The 18,123-nt window shown below is 36.3% G+C and overlaps 1 protein-coding gene across 3 annotated transcripts in view; it reads left to right on the plus strand.

Annotated features, from left to right (window-relative positions):
- Positions 1–18,123, plus strand: part of SLC44A1 (solute carrier family 44 member 1) — a 228,971-nt gene that overhangs the window by 119,838 nt on the left and 91,010 nt on the right. For all 3 annotated transcript variants that reach the window (XM_006061552.4, XM_006061551.4, XM_006061550.4), the window contains exon 5: positions 10,833–10,923. In XM_006061552.4, the coding sequence (XP_006061614.1) occupies positions 10,833–10,923 (91 nt within the window). The remainder of the gene's footprint in view (positions 1–10,832; positions 10,924–18,123) is intronic.

Consider the following 18,123-nt stretch of genomic DNA (forward strand, 5'->3'; position numbering starts at 1 on the left):
GTACGGTTGTGAGAACTGGACCGTAAAGAAGGCAGAACGCTGAAGAATTGATGCCTTAGAACTATGGTGCTAGAGAAGACTCCTGAGGGTTCCTTGAACAGCACGGAGATCAAGCCAGTCAATCTTAAGGGAAATCAGCCCTGAATACTTGTTGGAAGGACTGATGCTGAAATTGAAACTCCCATATTTTGGTCATATGATGAGAACTGACTCATTGGAAAAGTCCCTGATACTGGGAAGGATTGAGGGCAGAAGGAGAAGAGGGCGTCAGAGGATGAGATGGCTGGATGGCATCACCAATGCAATGAACATGAACTTGGACAAACTTTGGGAGATGGTGAGGGATAGAAAGGCCTGGCATGCTGCAGTCCATGAGGGTGCAAAGAGTTGGATACAACTGGGCAACTGAACAACAACAACAGAATGTAAAGCACAAAGATGAACTCTGATGTAAACTATGGACCTTGGGGTGGTTATGATTTGTCAGTGTAGGTTTATCAGTTGTATCTAACAGCATTCTGGCGGGAGAATGTTGATAATGGTGGAGGCTAGGCCCAGGGACGGGGGAGGCTGGTGGGCTGCCTTCTATGGGGTCACATAGAGTCGGACACAACTGAAGCGACTTAGCAGCAGCAGCAGCAGCAGGCTTTATGTGGGGGTGTGAGGTTTATGGGAAATCTCTGTACCTTCTTCTCAGTTTTGCTGAGAACCTAAAACTGCTCTTAAAAAATTGTCTTGGAGAAAAATAGATTGCTATCTGACCCAAAAGTTCCACTTTTAGAAGAATTGACAGCAGGATATCGAAGAGATATTTGCACAGTCATGTTCATTGCAGCCTTATGCTGCCAAGAGGTAGAAGCAACCTAAATTTCTATTGACAGATGAATGGATAAAGAAAATGTGGTATATACATACAGGGGAATACTAGTCAGCCTTAAAAAATAAGGAAATCCTGCCACATACTATGATATGTATGAAGCTTGAGGATATTACACTAGGTGAAGTAAGGCAGTCACAGAAAGACAAATGCTGCATGATTACACTTATATGAAGTACCTAAAGTAGTCAGTGTCAGACTTTATTTTTTTGGGCTCCAAAATCACTGCAGATGGTGACTGCAGCCATGAAATTAAAAGACGCTTACTCCTTGGAAGATAAGTTATGATCAACCTAGATAGCATATTCAAAAGCAGAGACATTACTTTGCCAGCAGAGGTCCGTCTAGTCAAGGCTATGGTTTTTCCTGTGGTCATGTATGGATGTGAGAGTTGGACTGTTGAAGAAGGCTGAGCACCGAAGAATTGATGCTTTTGAACTGTGGTGTTGGAGAAGACTCTTGAGAGTCCCTTGGACTGCAAGGAGATCCAACCAGTCCATTCTGAAGGAGATCAGCCCTGGGATTTCTTTGGAAGGAATGATGCTGAAGCTGAAACTCCAGTACCTTGGCCACCTCATGCAAAGAGTTGACTCATTGGAAAAGACTCTAATTCTGGGAGGGATTGGAGGCAGGAGGAGAAGGGACGTCAGAGGATGAGATGGCTGGATGGCATCACCGACTCGATGGACGTAAGTCTGAGTAAACTCCGGGAGTTGGTGATGGACAGGGAGGCCTGGCGAGCTGCGATTCATGGGGTCGCAAAGAGTCGGACACGACTGAGCAACTGAACTGAACTGAAAGTAGTCAGGGGCTTCCTTGGTGGCTCAGTGGTGAAGAGTTGACTTGCCAATGCAGGACACTGGTTCAGTCCCTGAGCTCAGGGGATCCCACATGCTGGAGAGCAACTTAGCCCATGCACCACAACTACTGAACGTGTGCTCTAGAGCCCCGGGAACTACAACTACTGAGCCCACGTGCAGCAACTACTGAAGCACGTGTGCCCTAGAGCCCATGCTCCACAAAGAGAAGCCCACTCACTGCAACTAGAGAAAAGCCTGCGCAGCAGCAAATGCCCAGCACAGCCATAAATAAATAAATAAAGTTATAGATCAATAAATAAAATAGACTCTTTAAAGGTAAAATGGTGGTTGCGAGAGCTGAGGGGGATGGGAAACGGGGAGATGATGTTGGATGGGTATGTTGTTGTTTAGTTGCTAAGTCGTGTCTGACTCTTTGCGACCCCATGGACTGGAGCCCCCCGGGCTATTCTGTCCATGGGATTCTCCAGAGAAGAATACTGGAGTGGGTTGCCATTTCCTTCTCCAGGGGATCTTCCCAACCCAGGGATCGAACCGGTGTGTCCTGCATTGGCAGGTGGATTGTTTACTACTGAGCCACCAGGGAAGCCCAGCACAGCCATAAATAAATAATTTAAGTTATAAATAAATAAATAAAAGTCAGACTCTTTAAAGGTAAAATGATTGCAAGAGCTGAGGGGGATGGGAAATTGGGAGATGATGTTGGATGGGTATAGAGTTTCAATTTTGCAAGATGAAAAAATTCTAGAGCTGTGTTGTACAACAGTGTACATATAGTTAACGCTAACATACACTTTTAAAAAAATGCTTGCTGTGGTAAGTTTTATGTTAATGTTTTCATCAGAATTTTTTTAAAAAAGAAAGGGAATTCTGACACATGCTACAGTATGTATGGACCTTGAAGATATTAGGTTAAATGAAATAAGCCAGTTACAAAAGGACAAATACTGTATGAGTCCCCTTATTAAATGAGATACTTAGAGTGGTCAAATCCACAAAGGCAGAAGGTGGACTGGTAGTTGCTGGGAGCTGGGGGGAGAGAGAAATGGGAAGTTACTGATTTCTACATGAAGAGTTTCGGTTTTGCAAGATGAAGAGATCTGGAGATGGATGATGGTAATGATTGCACAATAATGTACTTAATGAAAACTTAGTGTATGTACATAGTGATGTACATAATGTACATGTACATTAATGCTACTGAAATCTGCACTTAGAAATGATTAGGATGATAAAATTTTTGTTATGTGTATTTTGCCATAACTTAAAAGTTTATGAAAGAGAGAATCCTGTTTGGGGTAGTAACTTTTTCAATGATAATTTAAAAACTTATTTTAAAATGCAAGGTAAAATAACATTTTTTATTACCAGAAGGAAAAGATAATATAAATCCTTTTCAGAATTTTAAGTTTCCATGACAACGTTTGAAGGCACTTTTTAGCACTTAACCATCCATTCATGTGAACTTTTATTACCTTTACAAATTAGTTGAAATCAGTATAAGGAAAAGCTCTTAGTTCCTGTAGTAATGTAAGAAATGCATTTATCAGGCAAATGATAGTTCCTTCATTCTTTGTTTCTTTTAGACAAGAAAGAGGAGTTGTTTTCTTGGACACTTAAGTTTGTGGAATACTTCTGTCAAATATGTCTGACTAGAATAGAAAGCTTGGAAGAAATAGCTCAAAATTAGATTGATAATGTAGAGATACTGCCATATTACAGGGAGCTTTAAAAGACAGATTTCAGATGAATATAAAAGTATGTTTTTGTACGTCAATTGATAGATGTGTAAATGTGCATTTCATTATTTTGGGCCATAGCTTATACAGACATAAATACCATAAATATGTGATGCTAGAGAATAAAACAATTTAACAGTTGCCTTTAAAAATCAGAGGTGCCAGATACCATTAGGATTCAGCGTTAAACTTCTTTGGTGCTTTGTTTATCATCTTGCTGCAGTGGTACAGGACTTTCCTGGGGGCAGAATCATGCTCTATTTATCTCTGAATATCCAAGCCCTAATATAGGATCTCACATAGCAATGATTCATGTTTTTTGAAAGAATAATAGACTGAGTGTCCCTCTTCATCTCTATTGCCACTTAATAATTTCTCCTTCTCTTAACACATTATCCTTTGCTCAACTCTGTATCCATGTGAGTTGCCACCAGCAGGTAAACAAACTGTTTAGCTTCAGTTTAACTAGAATTGCTGTGAAATCAGTTCTTTTTATTCATCTCTAAATAATTCATCTTATTCATTTATTTGTCTCTCTTATACATACTCTCCAAGTGATTATTCATGCTTTTCTTTTCTTAAGTCCTCTCTTTCTTCCTCTTTCCTAACCTTATGCTCTACAGAGGAAACGAAAACCATCTGGTGAGAGCTCCCATCTGAGGTCTTATTTTTCAGCAGAGCATGAATCCATCAACTTTCCTTCCCTGCCGTTTCTGATGAACAAGTTTCTTTCCTCCTTTACTATCATTATTTTGGAAAACTCAAAAATGACATTGTAGGGGCAGGGGAAGGAATCTTCCTCCCTCTGACACTAACTTCAACTTTACATGAAACTTTCATCTCAGCCCAGCCAGATCATCCGCTGGGCTCAAACCATGACAGATGGTGAAGGGAAGGGAAGATGATACCTGCTTAGATGTTCTTCCTCTTCCTCTCCCTCTTCTGATTCTGGTCCTACCACCAGCTCTGGTCCATAGTCCACCGTTCACTTTACTCCACTGTCCCTGATGTTCAGCATGGGCATTTGAGTCTGAATAGGCAAATCAGACTGAATCTCTGTGTTTTGTTTCAACATATTCATAATCCCTATTTGTGCTGTGCACAGTGGCATGTGCCATGCCCATGCTTTGCATGTCATTTTATTCTTTCCGCATACAGTCTAAATTCTAACAAAAGTTTAGAAATGAGAATAACCTGTAAGTTGAGGGCTGACTGCTTGTTCTCAGTTGGTGCTAGTATTTTACATGGCATTCCTTATTATTTCTTGTATTACTCTTATCAAACTGTTGTATCAATATTATTTTCTTTTCCCTAACACTGTAGTAAAATGGCTGATTTCTTATTTTTCTTTTGTGTTCCATTTATAGCACTCCTACTTAGGAGTTCTTCTTCAATGTACTGTATCTTATATAAATTCAGAGTGCTTTATGACCTGCCATTTGGGCCATGTTCACATTTTGAGGTGAGCCATGCAGATTGGTGCTTTCAGTGATCATTGCTGAAAATCATGAGAGAGTATGTGATCCATTCAGATAAAATAGGTGAATACTAACAAGCCTTTTGATTATTGTTATCTAGTTGGTAAGTGTAGAGTTAGTATGAATAGGCAATCAGATTATTGTTTGCCTTTTTTTCTTACCAGTCAGTTACACTATAACTTAAACCACAAAGTTAGTATGGATATTTTTTCTTTTTTAACTTTTATTGGAGTATAGTTGCTTAGTATGGATTCTTTTTGGCCACAGTATATCAAAAGATTGGTTATCATTTATAAATGAGTGCAATGAACAACTGTAGCAACTGATTTAATTGCCTCCAAATCAGAGATCATCAAGGGAGACTTGACTGTTAAAAAGAGGGGGAAATTCTTAAATTTAGTAATATAATTCTAAGTAATTACTTTATTCAACAAATAATTAATTAGTACCCATTAAATATGTACCAGAAAGACAAAAACAAGGTATAGTCGCCATGTGTAAGGAGCTTGCATTAGAGTAGACAGTCAAACTTCTCTTTATCCTCTGCAATACCTGGTAGGAGTCTTACACAAAGATGGCCAAAGTTAATCCCCTCAGCAGATATTTATTGTGTACCTAGTATGTGCCCGTAGTGATCGCAGGTGCCATATCTCCAGCTCATTAATAGTGCTTCATGGAAATTCCAAATATGTCCATCCTTTTTATTGGTTACTAGACATGGAAATTGGAAAATTGTCTTGCTCTTTTCTGGCATGTAAATACAGAATGCTTTCCTACTTAGAAAGGAATTAAATTCATTGAATTCATATTCATGTCATTTGTTCTTAATAACAAAGACTTCTGCATTTAAAGATTTTCTTTTTTATTAACTACAATTTTCTAAACCATGTGTTTTAAGGACTATTTTTTTCCTCTTGGTGTATCCTACAAATGTTATTGAGATAGTAAATCAAACAAAAATTTAAAATAAGAATTAGCCTCCAATGCCAACTCTTTATTTCAAATAATTGATGTTTTAGACTAGTGTTTCTTAACTAAGGGTGATTTTTGCACTTGCCACAGCTACCTCCTCCCACTCCCCCATCCAGGATGTTTAGAGGTGTCAGGAAACGTGATTTTTTTTTGGTTGTCACAGTTGGGTGAGAGGTTACAGGGAGGCTACTGGCATCTAGTGGACAGAGACCAGGGTTGCTGATAAACTTCCTGCAAATGCACAAGTCAGCTCCCTACAACTGAGAACTGCCTGAGAATTGTGTTAATACCAAGGTTTAGAAAACCTGTTTTAGATAGTATACTTTGTAGTAGTGAATGGTGAAAAGCATATATCCTGATATATAACATGTAACACCAAAATATAACAGGATAAAATAATTATTTTTTGTTGTTGTTAATCAGGATGTCTGTTTTATTCAACAGATGGCTTTTGAGTGCTGTCTGTGTGCCAGGAAATAGAAATTCCAGTTATTTTGAAGGCATAAGATCCCAGTTCTCAAAGAGTACACATTCTAAAGATAGAAATGATATGTAAACTAAAAAATTATAAAATAATATGTGTTTTATAATACAGCTAAGAAGTAAATAGCTTTGTTTGGGTGCATCAGATAAGACTTGACAGAGGGGGTAAAGCTTGTAGTTTGTAGAAATTCTCCTCAAACTTGAACACTCTTTCAGATGCTAGTTAGGAAAGGACAGCTCAGCAGAGGGAATAGCATGTGAAAAAGCCTGGAAGCTTGAGAAACTACAAGAACTATAAGTAGTTTATTTAATGAGCCTGGGGTTTTAGGTAGAGGCCTGCCTTAGGAGGGCCTTGAAACCAAGGAGTTTGAAATTTGTCCTGAGAGCGGAGGTATAATAAACTAATCCTAAATTTACAGAAATCATTCTGAAGGTTGTGTGCAGGATGGAGGTAAGAAACCCTCTGAGAGAGTAGTTTAACTGACCCAATAAGAGATCATGATAGTCTGAAATAACGTAGATCTAGGACTTCCCTGGTGGCTCAATGGTGAAGAATCCACCTGCCAACGCAAGGGACACAGGTTTGATCTGAGAAGATCCTATGTGCCGCAGGGCAACTGAGCCTGTGTGCACAACTGCTGAGCCTGTGCACAGCAACCTCTGAAGCCTGAGTGCCCTAGAGCCCGTGCTCTACAACAAGAGAACCCACAGCAATGAGAAGCCCGTACATTGCAGTGAAAAGAAAGCCTGTGTGCAGCAATGAAGACCTAGTGCAGTCAAAAATAAATAACTAAATAAAAACTATTTAAAAACAATAACATAGAAAGGTCTGATTGTCAAGACTTGGTATCTTGAATGTCTTGAATAGTATGAGAAAACATAAATGGAAGATGTAGATAAAGAAGATACAGAATAACTTCCATACTTCATCTTGGGAATTTTATGAATGGTGGAGCCATTACCTAGGGTAGATTTAAAACAGGAGGAGGCAGAGCAGATTTAGAGAGTGGGTGATGGAAAAAATTTTTCAAACGTATTATCTTTGCAGTGTCTGTGGAATATACATTTTTTTTCTCAGGAGCATGTTGAATACTTGTCTGATTATGATTATTAGGAAAGACGCAGAGGAAGCACTGTGGGCTGCAGGTAAAGAATTCTATTTCTTAGTTTGTCAGTGATCTCCTTAAAGGCCTTGGAAATAAGACTTACTTTTTTACATCTGTAATGTTTGGAGCATGGTGATGAAAACATACTTCTTAGCGAAGTTGTTATAAGTGATATTGAGCTAAAAAATAAATAATTAACTATTCTAAGGCATTTGAAACATTGTAGTAGTTAAACATTCTGGGGACTACAGCAACTGTTTACCAAGATAAATGCTTATACACCCAAATTAGGTTCCTAAGATCATTCATTCTGATGGCCTTTGAATAACATTGGCTGAGTTGCATGGATTGCCTCTGATGTGGTTTTGAGAAGCTTTTGTTCTTCGCTTTAGACTTTTCGTTACTCTAGCACAGTATTTCCCTGTTTTTTGCAGTAGAAGAAAAATATTGTCTTGCTGTTTATAACCAAACATCTTTTGTCTATACTTCTACTATTGTTTATACTTCTACTACTAAAAAAAATAAAATAGATACTACCCTAAGAGTTCACTAAAAATACATTAGCAATACACATGAAAAGAGAAACAATTGTAAAGCATTGGGCATTTCTGGGTTGTTTTAATGTTCTTCATTGAGGCTTCTCTGTCCATCAGTCCTTTGAGTAGGGAGCAATATAAGGTTTCTTCTGATTGTTACTACCAGCACATTGTAAAGATCTTTTTCCTTTAATCTATTAGTACAGGATCTATTTAGTACTGGCCTCTGTCCCAGAATACCGTCAGAGATAAGACTATTATCCTTTCATTGAGCATTATCCTGGGAAAGTCTTTATAAAATTGAACTCTGTTGCACCTGCTGACCTCCTTTTTTAAAATGAAAAAAGGGTGGGGATGAAGATTATGTTCACTGAATTCAAATGGAGCAGTGTGTTTGACAGCACCGACACAATGTGCTTGAGTTAGGGCCTTTCGTGTCGTGCAAATCAATTCCCTCTTGGACTCTGAAAGAAGTAAGTGGACAATTCAGATCAGGAAGTTGATGATCACATTGGGTGCTTGGCCTGCAGTTACTGGCACAGTGGCTATTTTTTCTTGAGCAATTCTATAACAGGACTCCAGCTATTTTACAATTAATCTAAAGTGTTTGCTTGCCATGGCTGTCATATTTTCTCTAAAATTGCTATAAATAGTATCTAGTGGTGTTATCTTTAAACATGAAAGCCTAATTTTAGAAGTTGGATGCTTAATATTCATGCTTAACTAAGTCATTAAAATGGAAGAGAATGATAGAAAAGAATTTTAGAAACTTAGTTTCCTATTGAGTCTATCTTAAGAGCTGCAGAAACATGTAGAACAATGCCATGCAACTTTTAAGTATCTCTTTAAAAATATTTTACACTGCCCAATTACCTGAGATATTTTTAATATAAAATAGATGCTACATGTATTTATGTAAATATGCTACTAAGCCCACATATTCAAACACTTAAGTTGGTTTGGAGGCAGCATTACTGATGTAGTGCAGGTTTGTGGCTTTCTCGAATTCTTTTGATTGAAAGTACAAGATGTAAATGAAATAAACCTCTCCATTTTGTTGTCCCAACAAATCTTTTTTTCTGTATTCCATTCTAGTTCCTTCTCATGTCCTCACATGATGTTTTCACAATTAATTCAGTGTTAAAAATCTGCCTTCACATTATATTTTAAACATATTGCATGGTGATACAGTGTGCAAAATCTCATTATTGCTATAATATAAATGCAAAGCCATTCTATTTGTATTTAATAATAAAGTATTTGCCCGAATTAGTAACCTAGTAAGAACTTCAATAATGAAATACAAACAATTTACATGATATAATATAGTAGGTCTGAGCAAAATCAGAACTAAAGCCTAAATGTCCCTAGCTAACAATGTCTTTGTACAATGAACCTTATAGTATAATAGTTGCCATATTGTAAAATTAGCATGTTGTTTGAATAAGACTTAATCAAGGATTTGGTGTACTGTATCCATCCAAATTATATATATATAAATGAAAGTGAAAGTCACTCAGTTGTGTCCAATTCTTTGTGACCCCGTGGACTATTCTCCAGGCCAAAATAATGGAGTGGGTAGCCGTTCCCTTCTCTAGATCTTCCCAGCCCAGGGATTGAACCCAGATCTCCCTCATTGCAGGCAGATTCTAAGCAGATACCAACTGAGCCACCAGGAAAGCCTAAGAATACTGGAGTGGGTAGCCTATCCCTTCTTCAACAGATCTTCCCAACTCAGGAATTGAACTGGGGTCTCCTATAATGTAGACAGATTCTTTAGCTGAGCTACCAGGGAAGCCCATATATATATGTATGTATGTATGTATTGGCCATGTAGTCAGAAAATAACCGATCTAAGACTGAATTTAAGCTGTTTTAAACTATCTGAAAACTGAGACTCCTTTGATCAATTGATTGATTTGATCATAGTTCAGTTTATTTACAGTTACTGTCTCATGCTTCTTACATAAGAAAAAAGTAATGTATTATCTGAATGCTATGTGCTATATGCAGCAATCTTAAATATTTAGTAATCGAAAGCATAGGAAGGAGAGATGGCATATGTAGTTGAAGAAGAGTTTTGTAGCCAAAGAGATCTAGGGTTTAATCCCAGCTTACTGATTATTAGCTATGTCAGTTATTTACCTTATCGCTTAGCCTCTATTTTCTCCTCTGTTAAGTGGGCTCAGTAATGCCTGCCTAGTAAAGTTAAAGTAAATTATATAATTTATATATATGAGAGCGAAGTTCACCCTACCGGTGAGTTCACAGCATGATGGGAGGAGGAAACGGGTCCTTTGCCCATCACAACCGTTCTCTTGGGATGAGAAACCTGCATGGGGAACAGAACCAGCCCCACGAATGGGCCGGTTTCAGCCTAACCCTCAGAAGCACTGGGGCTGGCAAAAACTCTTGGTTTCTTCAGGAGAATTTTTATCATGTTAATTTTTTCCATTGTTTGAAGACATTTCTAGACAGAGTTGGGTCAGTTACAATGAAAAGTTGACTCTATAAAATTATATGTGTGTGCATGTATATTATATAGGGCCTGACGTATGACACTCAATGAAGATAGCTCTAGTATTTATTATTACCCTAATACTGTTAATTAAACTTTGTATATAAATTTCCAGAGAAGAGTTTGTTTCAAATGATTGAGGATCGATACTATTAGACCAAATCAAACTTTTATTAATTCTATAATGTTTGAAAGTTGTATATGTTGAATTAATATTAACCTATAAAATAAAATGAAAATGAATTAATAAAAGAATTTATTCAGACTCTGTTCTGCTAGCTAACATATAGCTTTTCTTTCAACAGGCTCAGCACTATGCAGCTATGACCTAAAGCCTTCTGAATATGCATCATCAAAAGCAAAAGGCCTTTGCCCCAAACTACCTGTTCCAGCGAGGTAAATTTTACTGTATTTCATTAACTTGTGACTTTTGTTTTTGTAGGTAGATTTTAAACTGTATATGTTATGAGAAAAGAGTGACTTGATGATACCTGTTGCCCAGTTTCAGTACTTTACAATTTTTAAAGTAGTAATAGAAATGACAACATGAATTTCACATTATTTTAAAGTACACACACACACACACATACACACAGGCAAACAACATTTCTCATTCTCAAATACTTTAAATTTCTTTGGTGGGCTCACTTTTTAAAATTTTTTTAATTAATTAATTAATTTATTTTATTTCTTGGCCACATCTAGTGACATGTGGGATCTTAGTTCCCCTACCCGGGATTGAACCCATGCCCCCCTGCAGTGGGAGGGCAGAGGCTTAACCACTGGACCACCAGGGAAGTCCCTCACTTTTTTTTTAATGTCATAGTTTTCAAGTATAGAAAGCTGTTGATATTATAAACCTTATAGCAAAATTTGGAAGTCAGGTCTCACAGTCTCAAAAGATTCTTTGAAGTTTCTTTGAAGTTGATCATCCTAACTGGTATCATTTTTAAATTACCTTTATAAATTTAAAAATATGCCAGTGGTTAGTCTCCATACTTTATTTCTGGCTATATCCTGTAGGTACTTTCTCTGTAATAAGCTGTTTGTCCTAATCAACAAACATTTATTGTTAGGTACCTACTATATGTAATGGATACAAAGATGAAACAAGAAATATTGTTTATTTGAAAGAATTTTAAAATTTTGGTGGATTCATATTGATATTTGGCAAAACTAATACAATTATGTAAAGTTTAAAAATAAAATTAAAAAAAAAAAAAAACAGAAAAAAAAAAATTGGGGGCCATGTCACACAGATTTGGGCTTCTGGGGTTTTAATTCCCTGACCAGGGATCAACCAAGGCCTTCAGCAGTGAGAGCATGGAGTCCTAACCACTGGACTGCTGGGGAATTCCTTAGATATTTCTTTTATCTTTTCTTTTTTTTTTTTTTTTTTGGACAGATCTCATAGTAGTTTTAAGTAAGCAAATTTTAAAATTATAAATTGATTTTTTTAAAAAGGAAATAGATTCTCAAGCACTGTAGAATATATCCTCAGAATTAGGTGTATACTGTTTGGAGCATGTCTGATCTTAAGAACCTTAGCATATATCACTAACCATGTATAACATGAATATTTCCCAGGGATACTGAATCAAAACCACTTTTATTGTATCTTAGTATATTATAGAAAGCTATTGGTTAAAATTCTTATCTTATGTCTCCTTTCCTTCAACTGACTTAGGGGTATTACTTATGCTTCATTAACTTGAATTTGAAATTTTTTGTTGAAAAGTTGACAAGGACATGTCAGTTTAATTGATTTACTGCTCTTTTAGTTTTGTCAAGTTGCTGTTGAAATTAAAATTTAAAGCCTACAGACATAAAAACAATGGGACTGTTTTAAAAGATACTAAATAGGAAGGACCTACAAATTATCCGCTTAGACCAATAGGTAAGGAGACTCCATTCATGAAAATTGAGAATATTAGGGAGGGTGTGACAATAAAGAAAAGAGATTCTTTGAATAGAGAAAATTATCAATGTAAAAACAAGAAAAGCTCTGTTCTCTTATCTATTCAACTGCTAACGCCTATTTTAAACTCATATTTGAGTATAGAGAGTCACTATTTTAAGGCATAAATATAATAGGTATGAAAAAGCCGTGGTATGAGAATGAAGTTGCCTGCTCTAGTATAATATACGTGGGTTTAGGGTAGAGGGCAGTTCATACTGCTTGTCCTTCTGTACCTCTGACCTCTGACTCTACCATGTTGAGGACTCTCTGTTCCTGGTTATGCTGGGTAATCCAGTCTTGGCTGCATACTCATGGATGTCTCATGTACAGCATCCTAAGGGCATTCACTAGGTCAGAAAACATAGAACTAAGGGCTTGAATGTTAGAAATGGGCAGGCTTGGTAGCATGGTTATCCACTAATGTCTTAGTAATCCAAGATGCAATGATGAATCTATACTGTCTGAAAATTGTTTATATAAATGTTTATATTTTATTTAAAGATCCTCACGTTTTACTTATCTTAGTAGTTCACAATCTATCACTTTTGTCTGTACTCACCTTTTTGGAAAGTAAATGAAAAGAAACAATTGACAGAAGGAAGGCAGATCAAGACCTTGTACATAGTAAACCTAGTATCTGGCAAGCAAAGTGAAAGGATCAGAAAACAATAAATTTGTTTGAATAAAAAATTTAGGTCACTACCCTGTTTCACACATAGATTAGATACCAAATCTCCAAAGACGAGTAAGATCTAGTCTCTGTCCTTAAAAAGAGTAGGGACTATACTTTGATTGACTTTTTTATATGTACTAACACTTTTGACTAAGACTAGGCAAACCTGTGATGCAGGCAGATGGCCCTCAGCATAAACAAGTCTGTTAAGCTCTTAGTAAACCAAGTTTCCTCATAGTATAAAGTGGGAATACCAATACCTCTTGCATGGAATTGCTGTAAGAATTAAATAAGATATTATGTGTTAAACATATGTTATTGTGCTTGGTGTATGGCTCAGAGTATTATCTGTATCAACGTCTAGAACCTTCCCATGTCCTCATCCTTCCTGGGTACTCAGGAACTTTCTGCAGATGAAGGTAGTGCCTATTTGAAAGAAAAACAGTGGTAAACTCATTTGCAGTAAAACACTAGTGCCACACAGTTGCCAAATGGTTACTGTTCCTATAAGAGTTTTTGAATTTTACAAACCAGTGCCTAGAAAGGGCCATATTGTATCCAGAATCAGAACTCTGTTGGTGATGTGCTGAACATGGTAGCCATGGGGAGTTCTAGCCAGCCTATATGTTTATAATGCTTAAAGTTCTGAGTATAGCTAGAGAAAACTGCAGTACTAGAAACAGATTTCATAACTTCAGTTTACTCATCAAACAAACATTTATTTTGATACTTTCAGATGCCAGAAAGGACACTAGGTGTTAGAGAATTAACATGATACAGAAATAAGAAACTAATAGTCATGAAAAAAAAAATACTGTTTATCCGTATTTTTTAAGTGAAGGACCAAGGTGAATTAGAATTTATCAATACCTACTGGGTGTCAAGCACTGTTTTAAGTTTCTTGTGTTATCTCATTGAACCCTCTCAAAAGCCTGTAAGGATATTGTCCCTTATAAGAGAAGGGTTAGATAGATTGCCCAAAGTCACACAACTAACTCTTGATAATCAGAATTTGAATTTAAGATCTTGTAAAGTCTATACCCGGAGAAGGAAATGGCAACCCACTCCAGTGTTCTTGCCTGGAGAATCCCAGGGACGGGGGAGCCTAGTGGGCTGCCGTCTATGGGGTTGCACAGAGTCAGACACGACTGACATGACTTAGCAGCAGCAGCAGCAGCAGCAAAGTCTATACCCACAGTTAGTTTGAAGAGGGGCGAAAGGAAGTATAGACATGAAAGAGGAGAGAAAGGAAATAAAATGAAACGTGTGAACATCACTGCATAATGCCATTAGATTCTTGATTACTTATTTCCTGCCTTTGCTATGCTATAGAGATATTGCCAGAACCCTTTTTTGTTTTATTTCTTTAATAAAATTTAATTAGAAATCAAGTGTAATGGCTTATTTATAACCTGGAGGTTTAAAATAGTTGTGTGAGGTGCAGACTTCTGTCTTATGAAAGAAGGCATATGGACAAAAGATATTAAGCACTGTTTGCCATCATACTTTGAGGGAGCTCATTAACTGTGATAATCTGGACTTAAAGGCAGATAAATGGCAATATGTTTGCCAAGGTGAGATACAGTTTTCCTATGAGTGGCTAATTTAAAAAATCTTTAAAAGACTCATAAATTCATTTGTTCTTGTTGACTAATGTTTCAATAATGTGAAACAGCATCAGTTAGTTCCTAATGGGATGACATTGACTTCTTAAAGATTCAATATTCTGTGGGCTTTAAAAGGTAGAAAACTTTGTATAAACAGAATTCTTTATGCTTTTCCTCCTAATTAAGAAGCACAGAGTATGTCATTTGGGTTAGACACTAAAGTAGAAATGATCTCATGTATTAGGCTCTCAGAAGTGTAACTTTTCTGAAAGATATACAAAATCAGATAGCTCATCTTAAATTCATTATATCACATGGGATTTAAGTGGTAAAATATAAGACAAACCATTTCAATGCCATGATTACTTAGGATTTTTAAATAGTAAAGCAATTCAAGTATTAAAAACTTGTGACTGGTCAAGTTGTTTCTGTTTGGGAAAGAGCTGAATTGAGAAAAAAGAATGACAAAGGAATCTAATACTTTTTATTTTTGAAGCTAAGTATTTAATTTCATTTTTGCTGTTGTATCCAAATGTTATCTTCTCTTTCGTTGCCTTATATTTCTTTTATTCAGTAACACTAGATTTACCTGTTATTCCTTATCACAAGAAAAGATTTTGACCATTTTGACCATCAGATAGACAATGTAGTTAATCAGCTTGTGCTATTTTTATACCTTTAAATTTAGAGCTGTCAGATTTTTTTTAACTGACATAGATTGAATTATAAGTTAACAAACTGTTGTTACTTTACTCCACTTCCTTGAAGGATACTTATAAAAGTATTCTTTCTAATTGACCAAGTGTTTATATACAGTATACAAATGACTTGAAAGGATAAGTTCAGAGCTGATATCACTCAGCTTTCCCCCTTAAATAAAAATGAAGGCTTAGAATTTTAAGACTATAAGTCTTCCCTTTGCAAATCAGCTGTCCTCATTATAAGTTTGGAAAGCAGAAAAAAGCTAAAGTTACTGGGCATCCTGCTTATATTAATTTAGAATCATTGATTTATGAGTAGCATGATGATGATGAAGATGATGTGAAAAGACTTACAGAGAACTTAGCTCCTACCCTTTCAGCTGACACATGGAGGGACAGAGAAGCAAAAAGACATAGTGACCTGCAGCTGTGTAATGTTAGGAGAATCACCCAGGGCTTCTGAACCCAAGTCCAGTTTTCTTTGTCACAAGTTCCACTCCCTTTTGGAGATGATGTGTATTTCTCTCTGAGTATAAAAATATATCAACATCCTATTAGGATATGGGAGATTTAGGAGGAGCCACTTCTTGACAGAGTGTGAGGTTTATGGGTACATGACAGGAAAAAGGAAAACGGGAGTAAGACCAAGAAAATTGGTGCATATTACAAACAGAGCATCAGTGTTCTTAGGTGGATGTATTTTATGTTCGAGGTTGGAGGCAGGTGAGTTAAACAGAGTTGACATCAGAGATTTTAGGATAATAAATAAAGCAGATGAAGATGTAGACATTCATAGACCAGGGAGGGCTTTAGTTTTGAAGGCTAGAGAACCAGGCTTAAAATATGGTTAGAAGTCCTTAGACAGGGACGTTAACCTGGCAAGGACAGTATCAGGAAAAAAGCAGTTGTAGGTCACAACACAGTTGTTAGTTTAAAGGTTTCTGTCCCAGGTCAGTCTCCACTGAGTAAGAACTTGTTAATGTTTTTTGATTCTTATAATATTTCTAACTAAATCTATTTTATCTAAAAGAAATCTATAATTTAATATATTTTCAAATCATTAATGAAACAACTTTTGATCAAAAAATGGTGACTTACATACCTGTAATTCAAGCATTACTCAGAATGCTCTGGCTTTCTGCAGTTTGTGTCAAAATATCAAATCTTTAGCATTATCTTTCACCAACACCATTTTGGAGGTGTATACAAATACACCCACATTTGTATTTGGAAGCAGTTTTTTAAAAATAAACATGCCTATCGTCATTTTTGGATATATTTTACTCTAAAGCGTAAGTAAGGTAAGGCTAGATCTTTAAAATTACATTATTTTATTGCTCCGTAAAGTTTAACAGCATGGAATATGTTTATTCTTACTCCCAGTGGTGCTCATGTACCAATATTTAAGGAAAATCAATATATAGTTCACTTATATTCTTACTTGAAAAGAAGCATTCTTACTGTTTTTTGAGGAAGGAAACAAAAACAATGTTTTGCTTCAGGTCATACAAAGTTGCTTTGCTGGGATTAGAGACTTTGGGGATTTGGTGCTCAACCATGTAATCTGTTCACCAATTTAACCAAAATACAGTACCAATCAAGAATGAGAACACACTTACATCAGTCCAATCAAAAAAGTTATATTAGAACTATGACTGATAGTCCTATACATAATTCTGAAAATGCGGGATTCATGTTAGTAATGACTAAATTTTAACTTAGTTCAGTTCAGTTCAGTCGCTCAGTCGTGTCTGACTCTGTGACTCCATGAATCACAGCATGCCAGGCCACCCTGTCCATCACCAACTCCCGGAATTCACTCAGACTCACGTCCATCGAGTCAGTGATTTTTTAACTTAATTTTAACTTAATGCACATGTAAATATGTGTTGTGCATAAGGACACATGTGGGCTCTTTTAGAATTCGAACAAATCACAACTGAGGGCATGTTCATAGAGCTTTGCTTAAAATCTCATTAATTAGATCCGCACTTGCTCTCAGAAGCTAAAATAGAACCATGTTATAACAAACTATACTTCTACCACGCTTTATCCATAGCTATGTTCCTTCACAAGTAAGAGCTGCAGTCAGTATAAACCTGATATAATTGATCCTTTTTTGGACACAAATAATCTCCTAATAATAATAACATATAAAAAGAAAAGAAAATAATCTGTAATCCCATGACTATAACAAAGCAGAGATTTTTCTTTAGAGTTTTTCCCCTGTTCTCATTCTTAGATCTTTAATACAGAGATGTAATCATCACATTAGATATGTTTTTCATTTTTTCCCCTTGTATTGTTATAAGTTCTTCCATATGCTAGCATTCATAGTTATTGTTTCAAACAGCTGCATATTCTGCTGTATGTTGATGTCTTGGTATGACTACTTTGTATGAGTTATTAAGCTGGTGCCTCAAATACCTTTTTTAATTTAAGGTTTTGTATGTTGTTCTGATAGAGCAAATATTCTATTAATGGTGGCACATTTCAAGCAAAAGTATATGTTTTTTTATTTTTAAATAGCTTACGGCAAAAATTAATTTTCAGTTCAATAAAGTATATGTTTGTAAGTTTTGTCATCTGCCTCTCGATTGATTGATGTGTAGGCTGAGGAGTTTAAGTGTTTGGTTTTGTTTTTGGTAGTTGTGT

The sequence above is a fragment of the Bubalus bubalis genome, chromosome 3, assembly GCF_019923935.1.
Source record: "Bubalus bubalis isolate 160015118507 breed Murrah chromosome 3, NDDB_SH_1, whole genome shotgun sequence".
In the NCBI taxonomy this organism is placed as follows: Eukaryota; Metazoa; Chordata; class Mammalia; order Artiodactyla; family Bovidae; genus Bubalus; species Bubalus bubalis.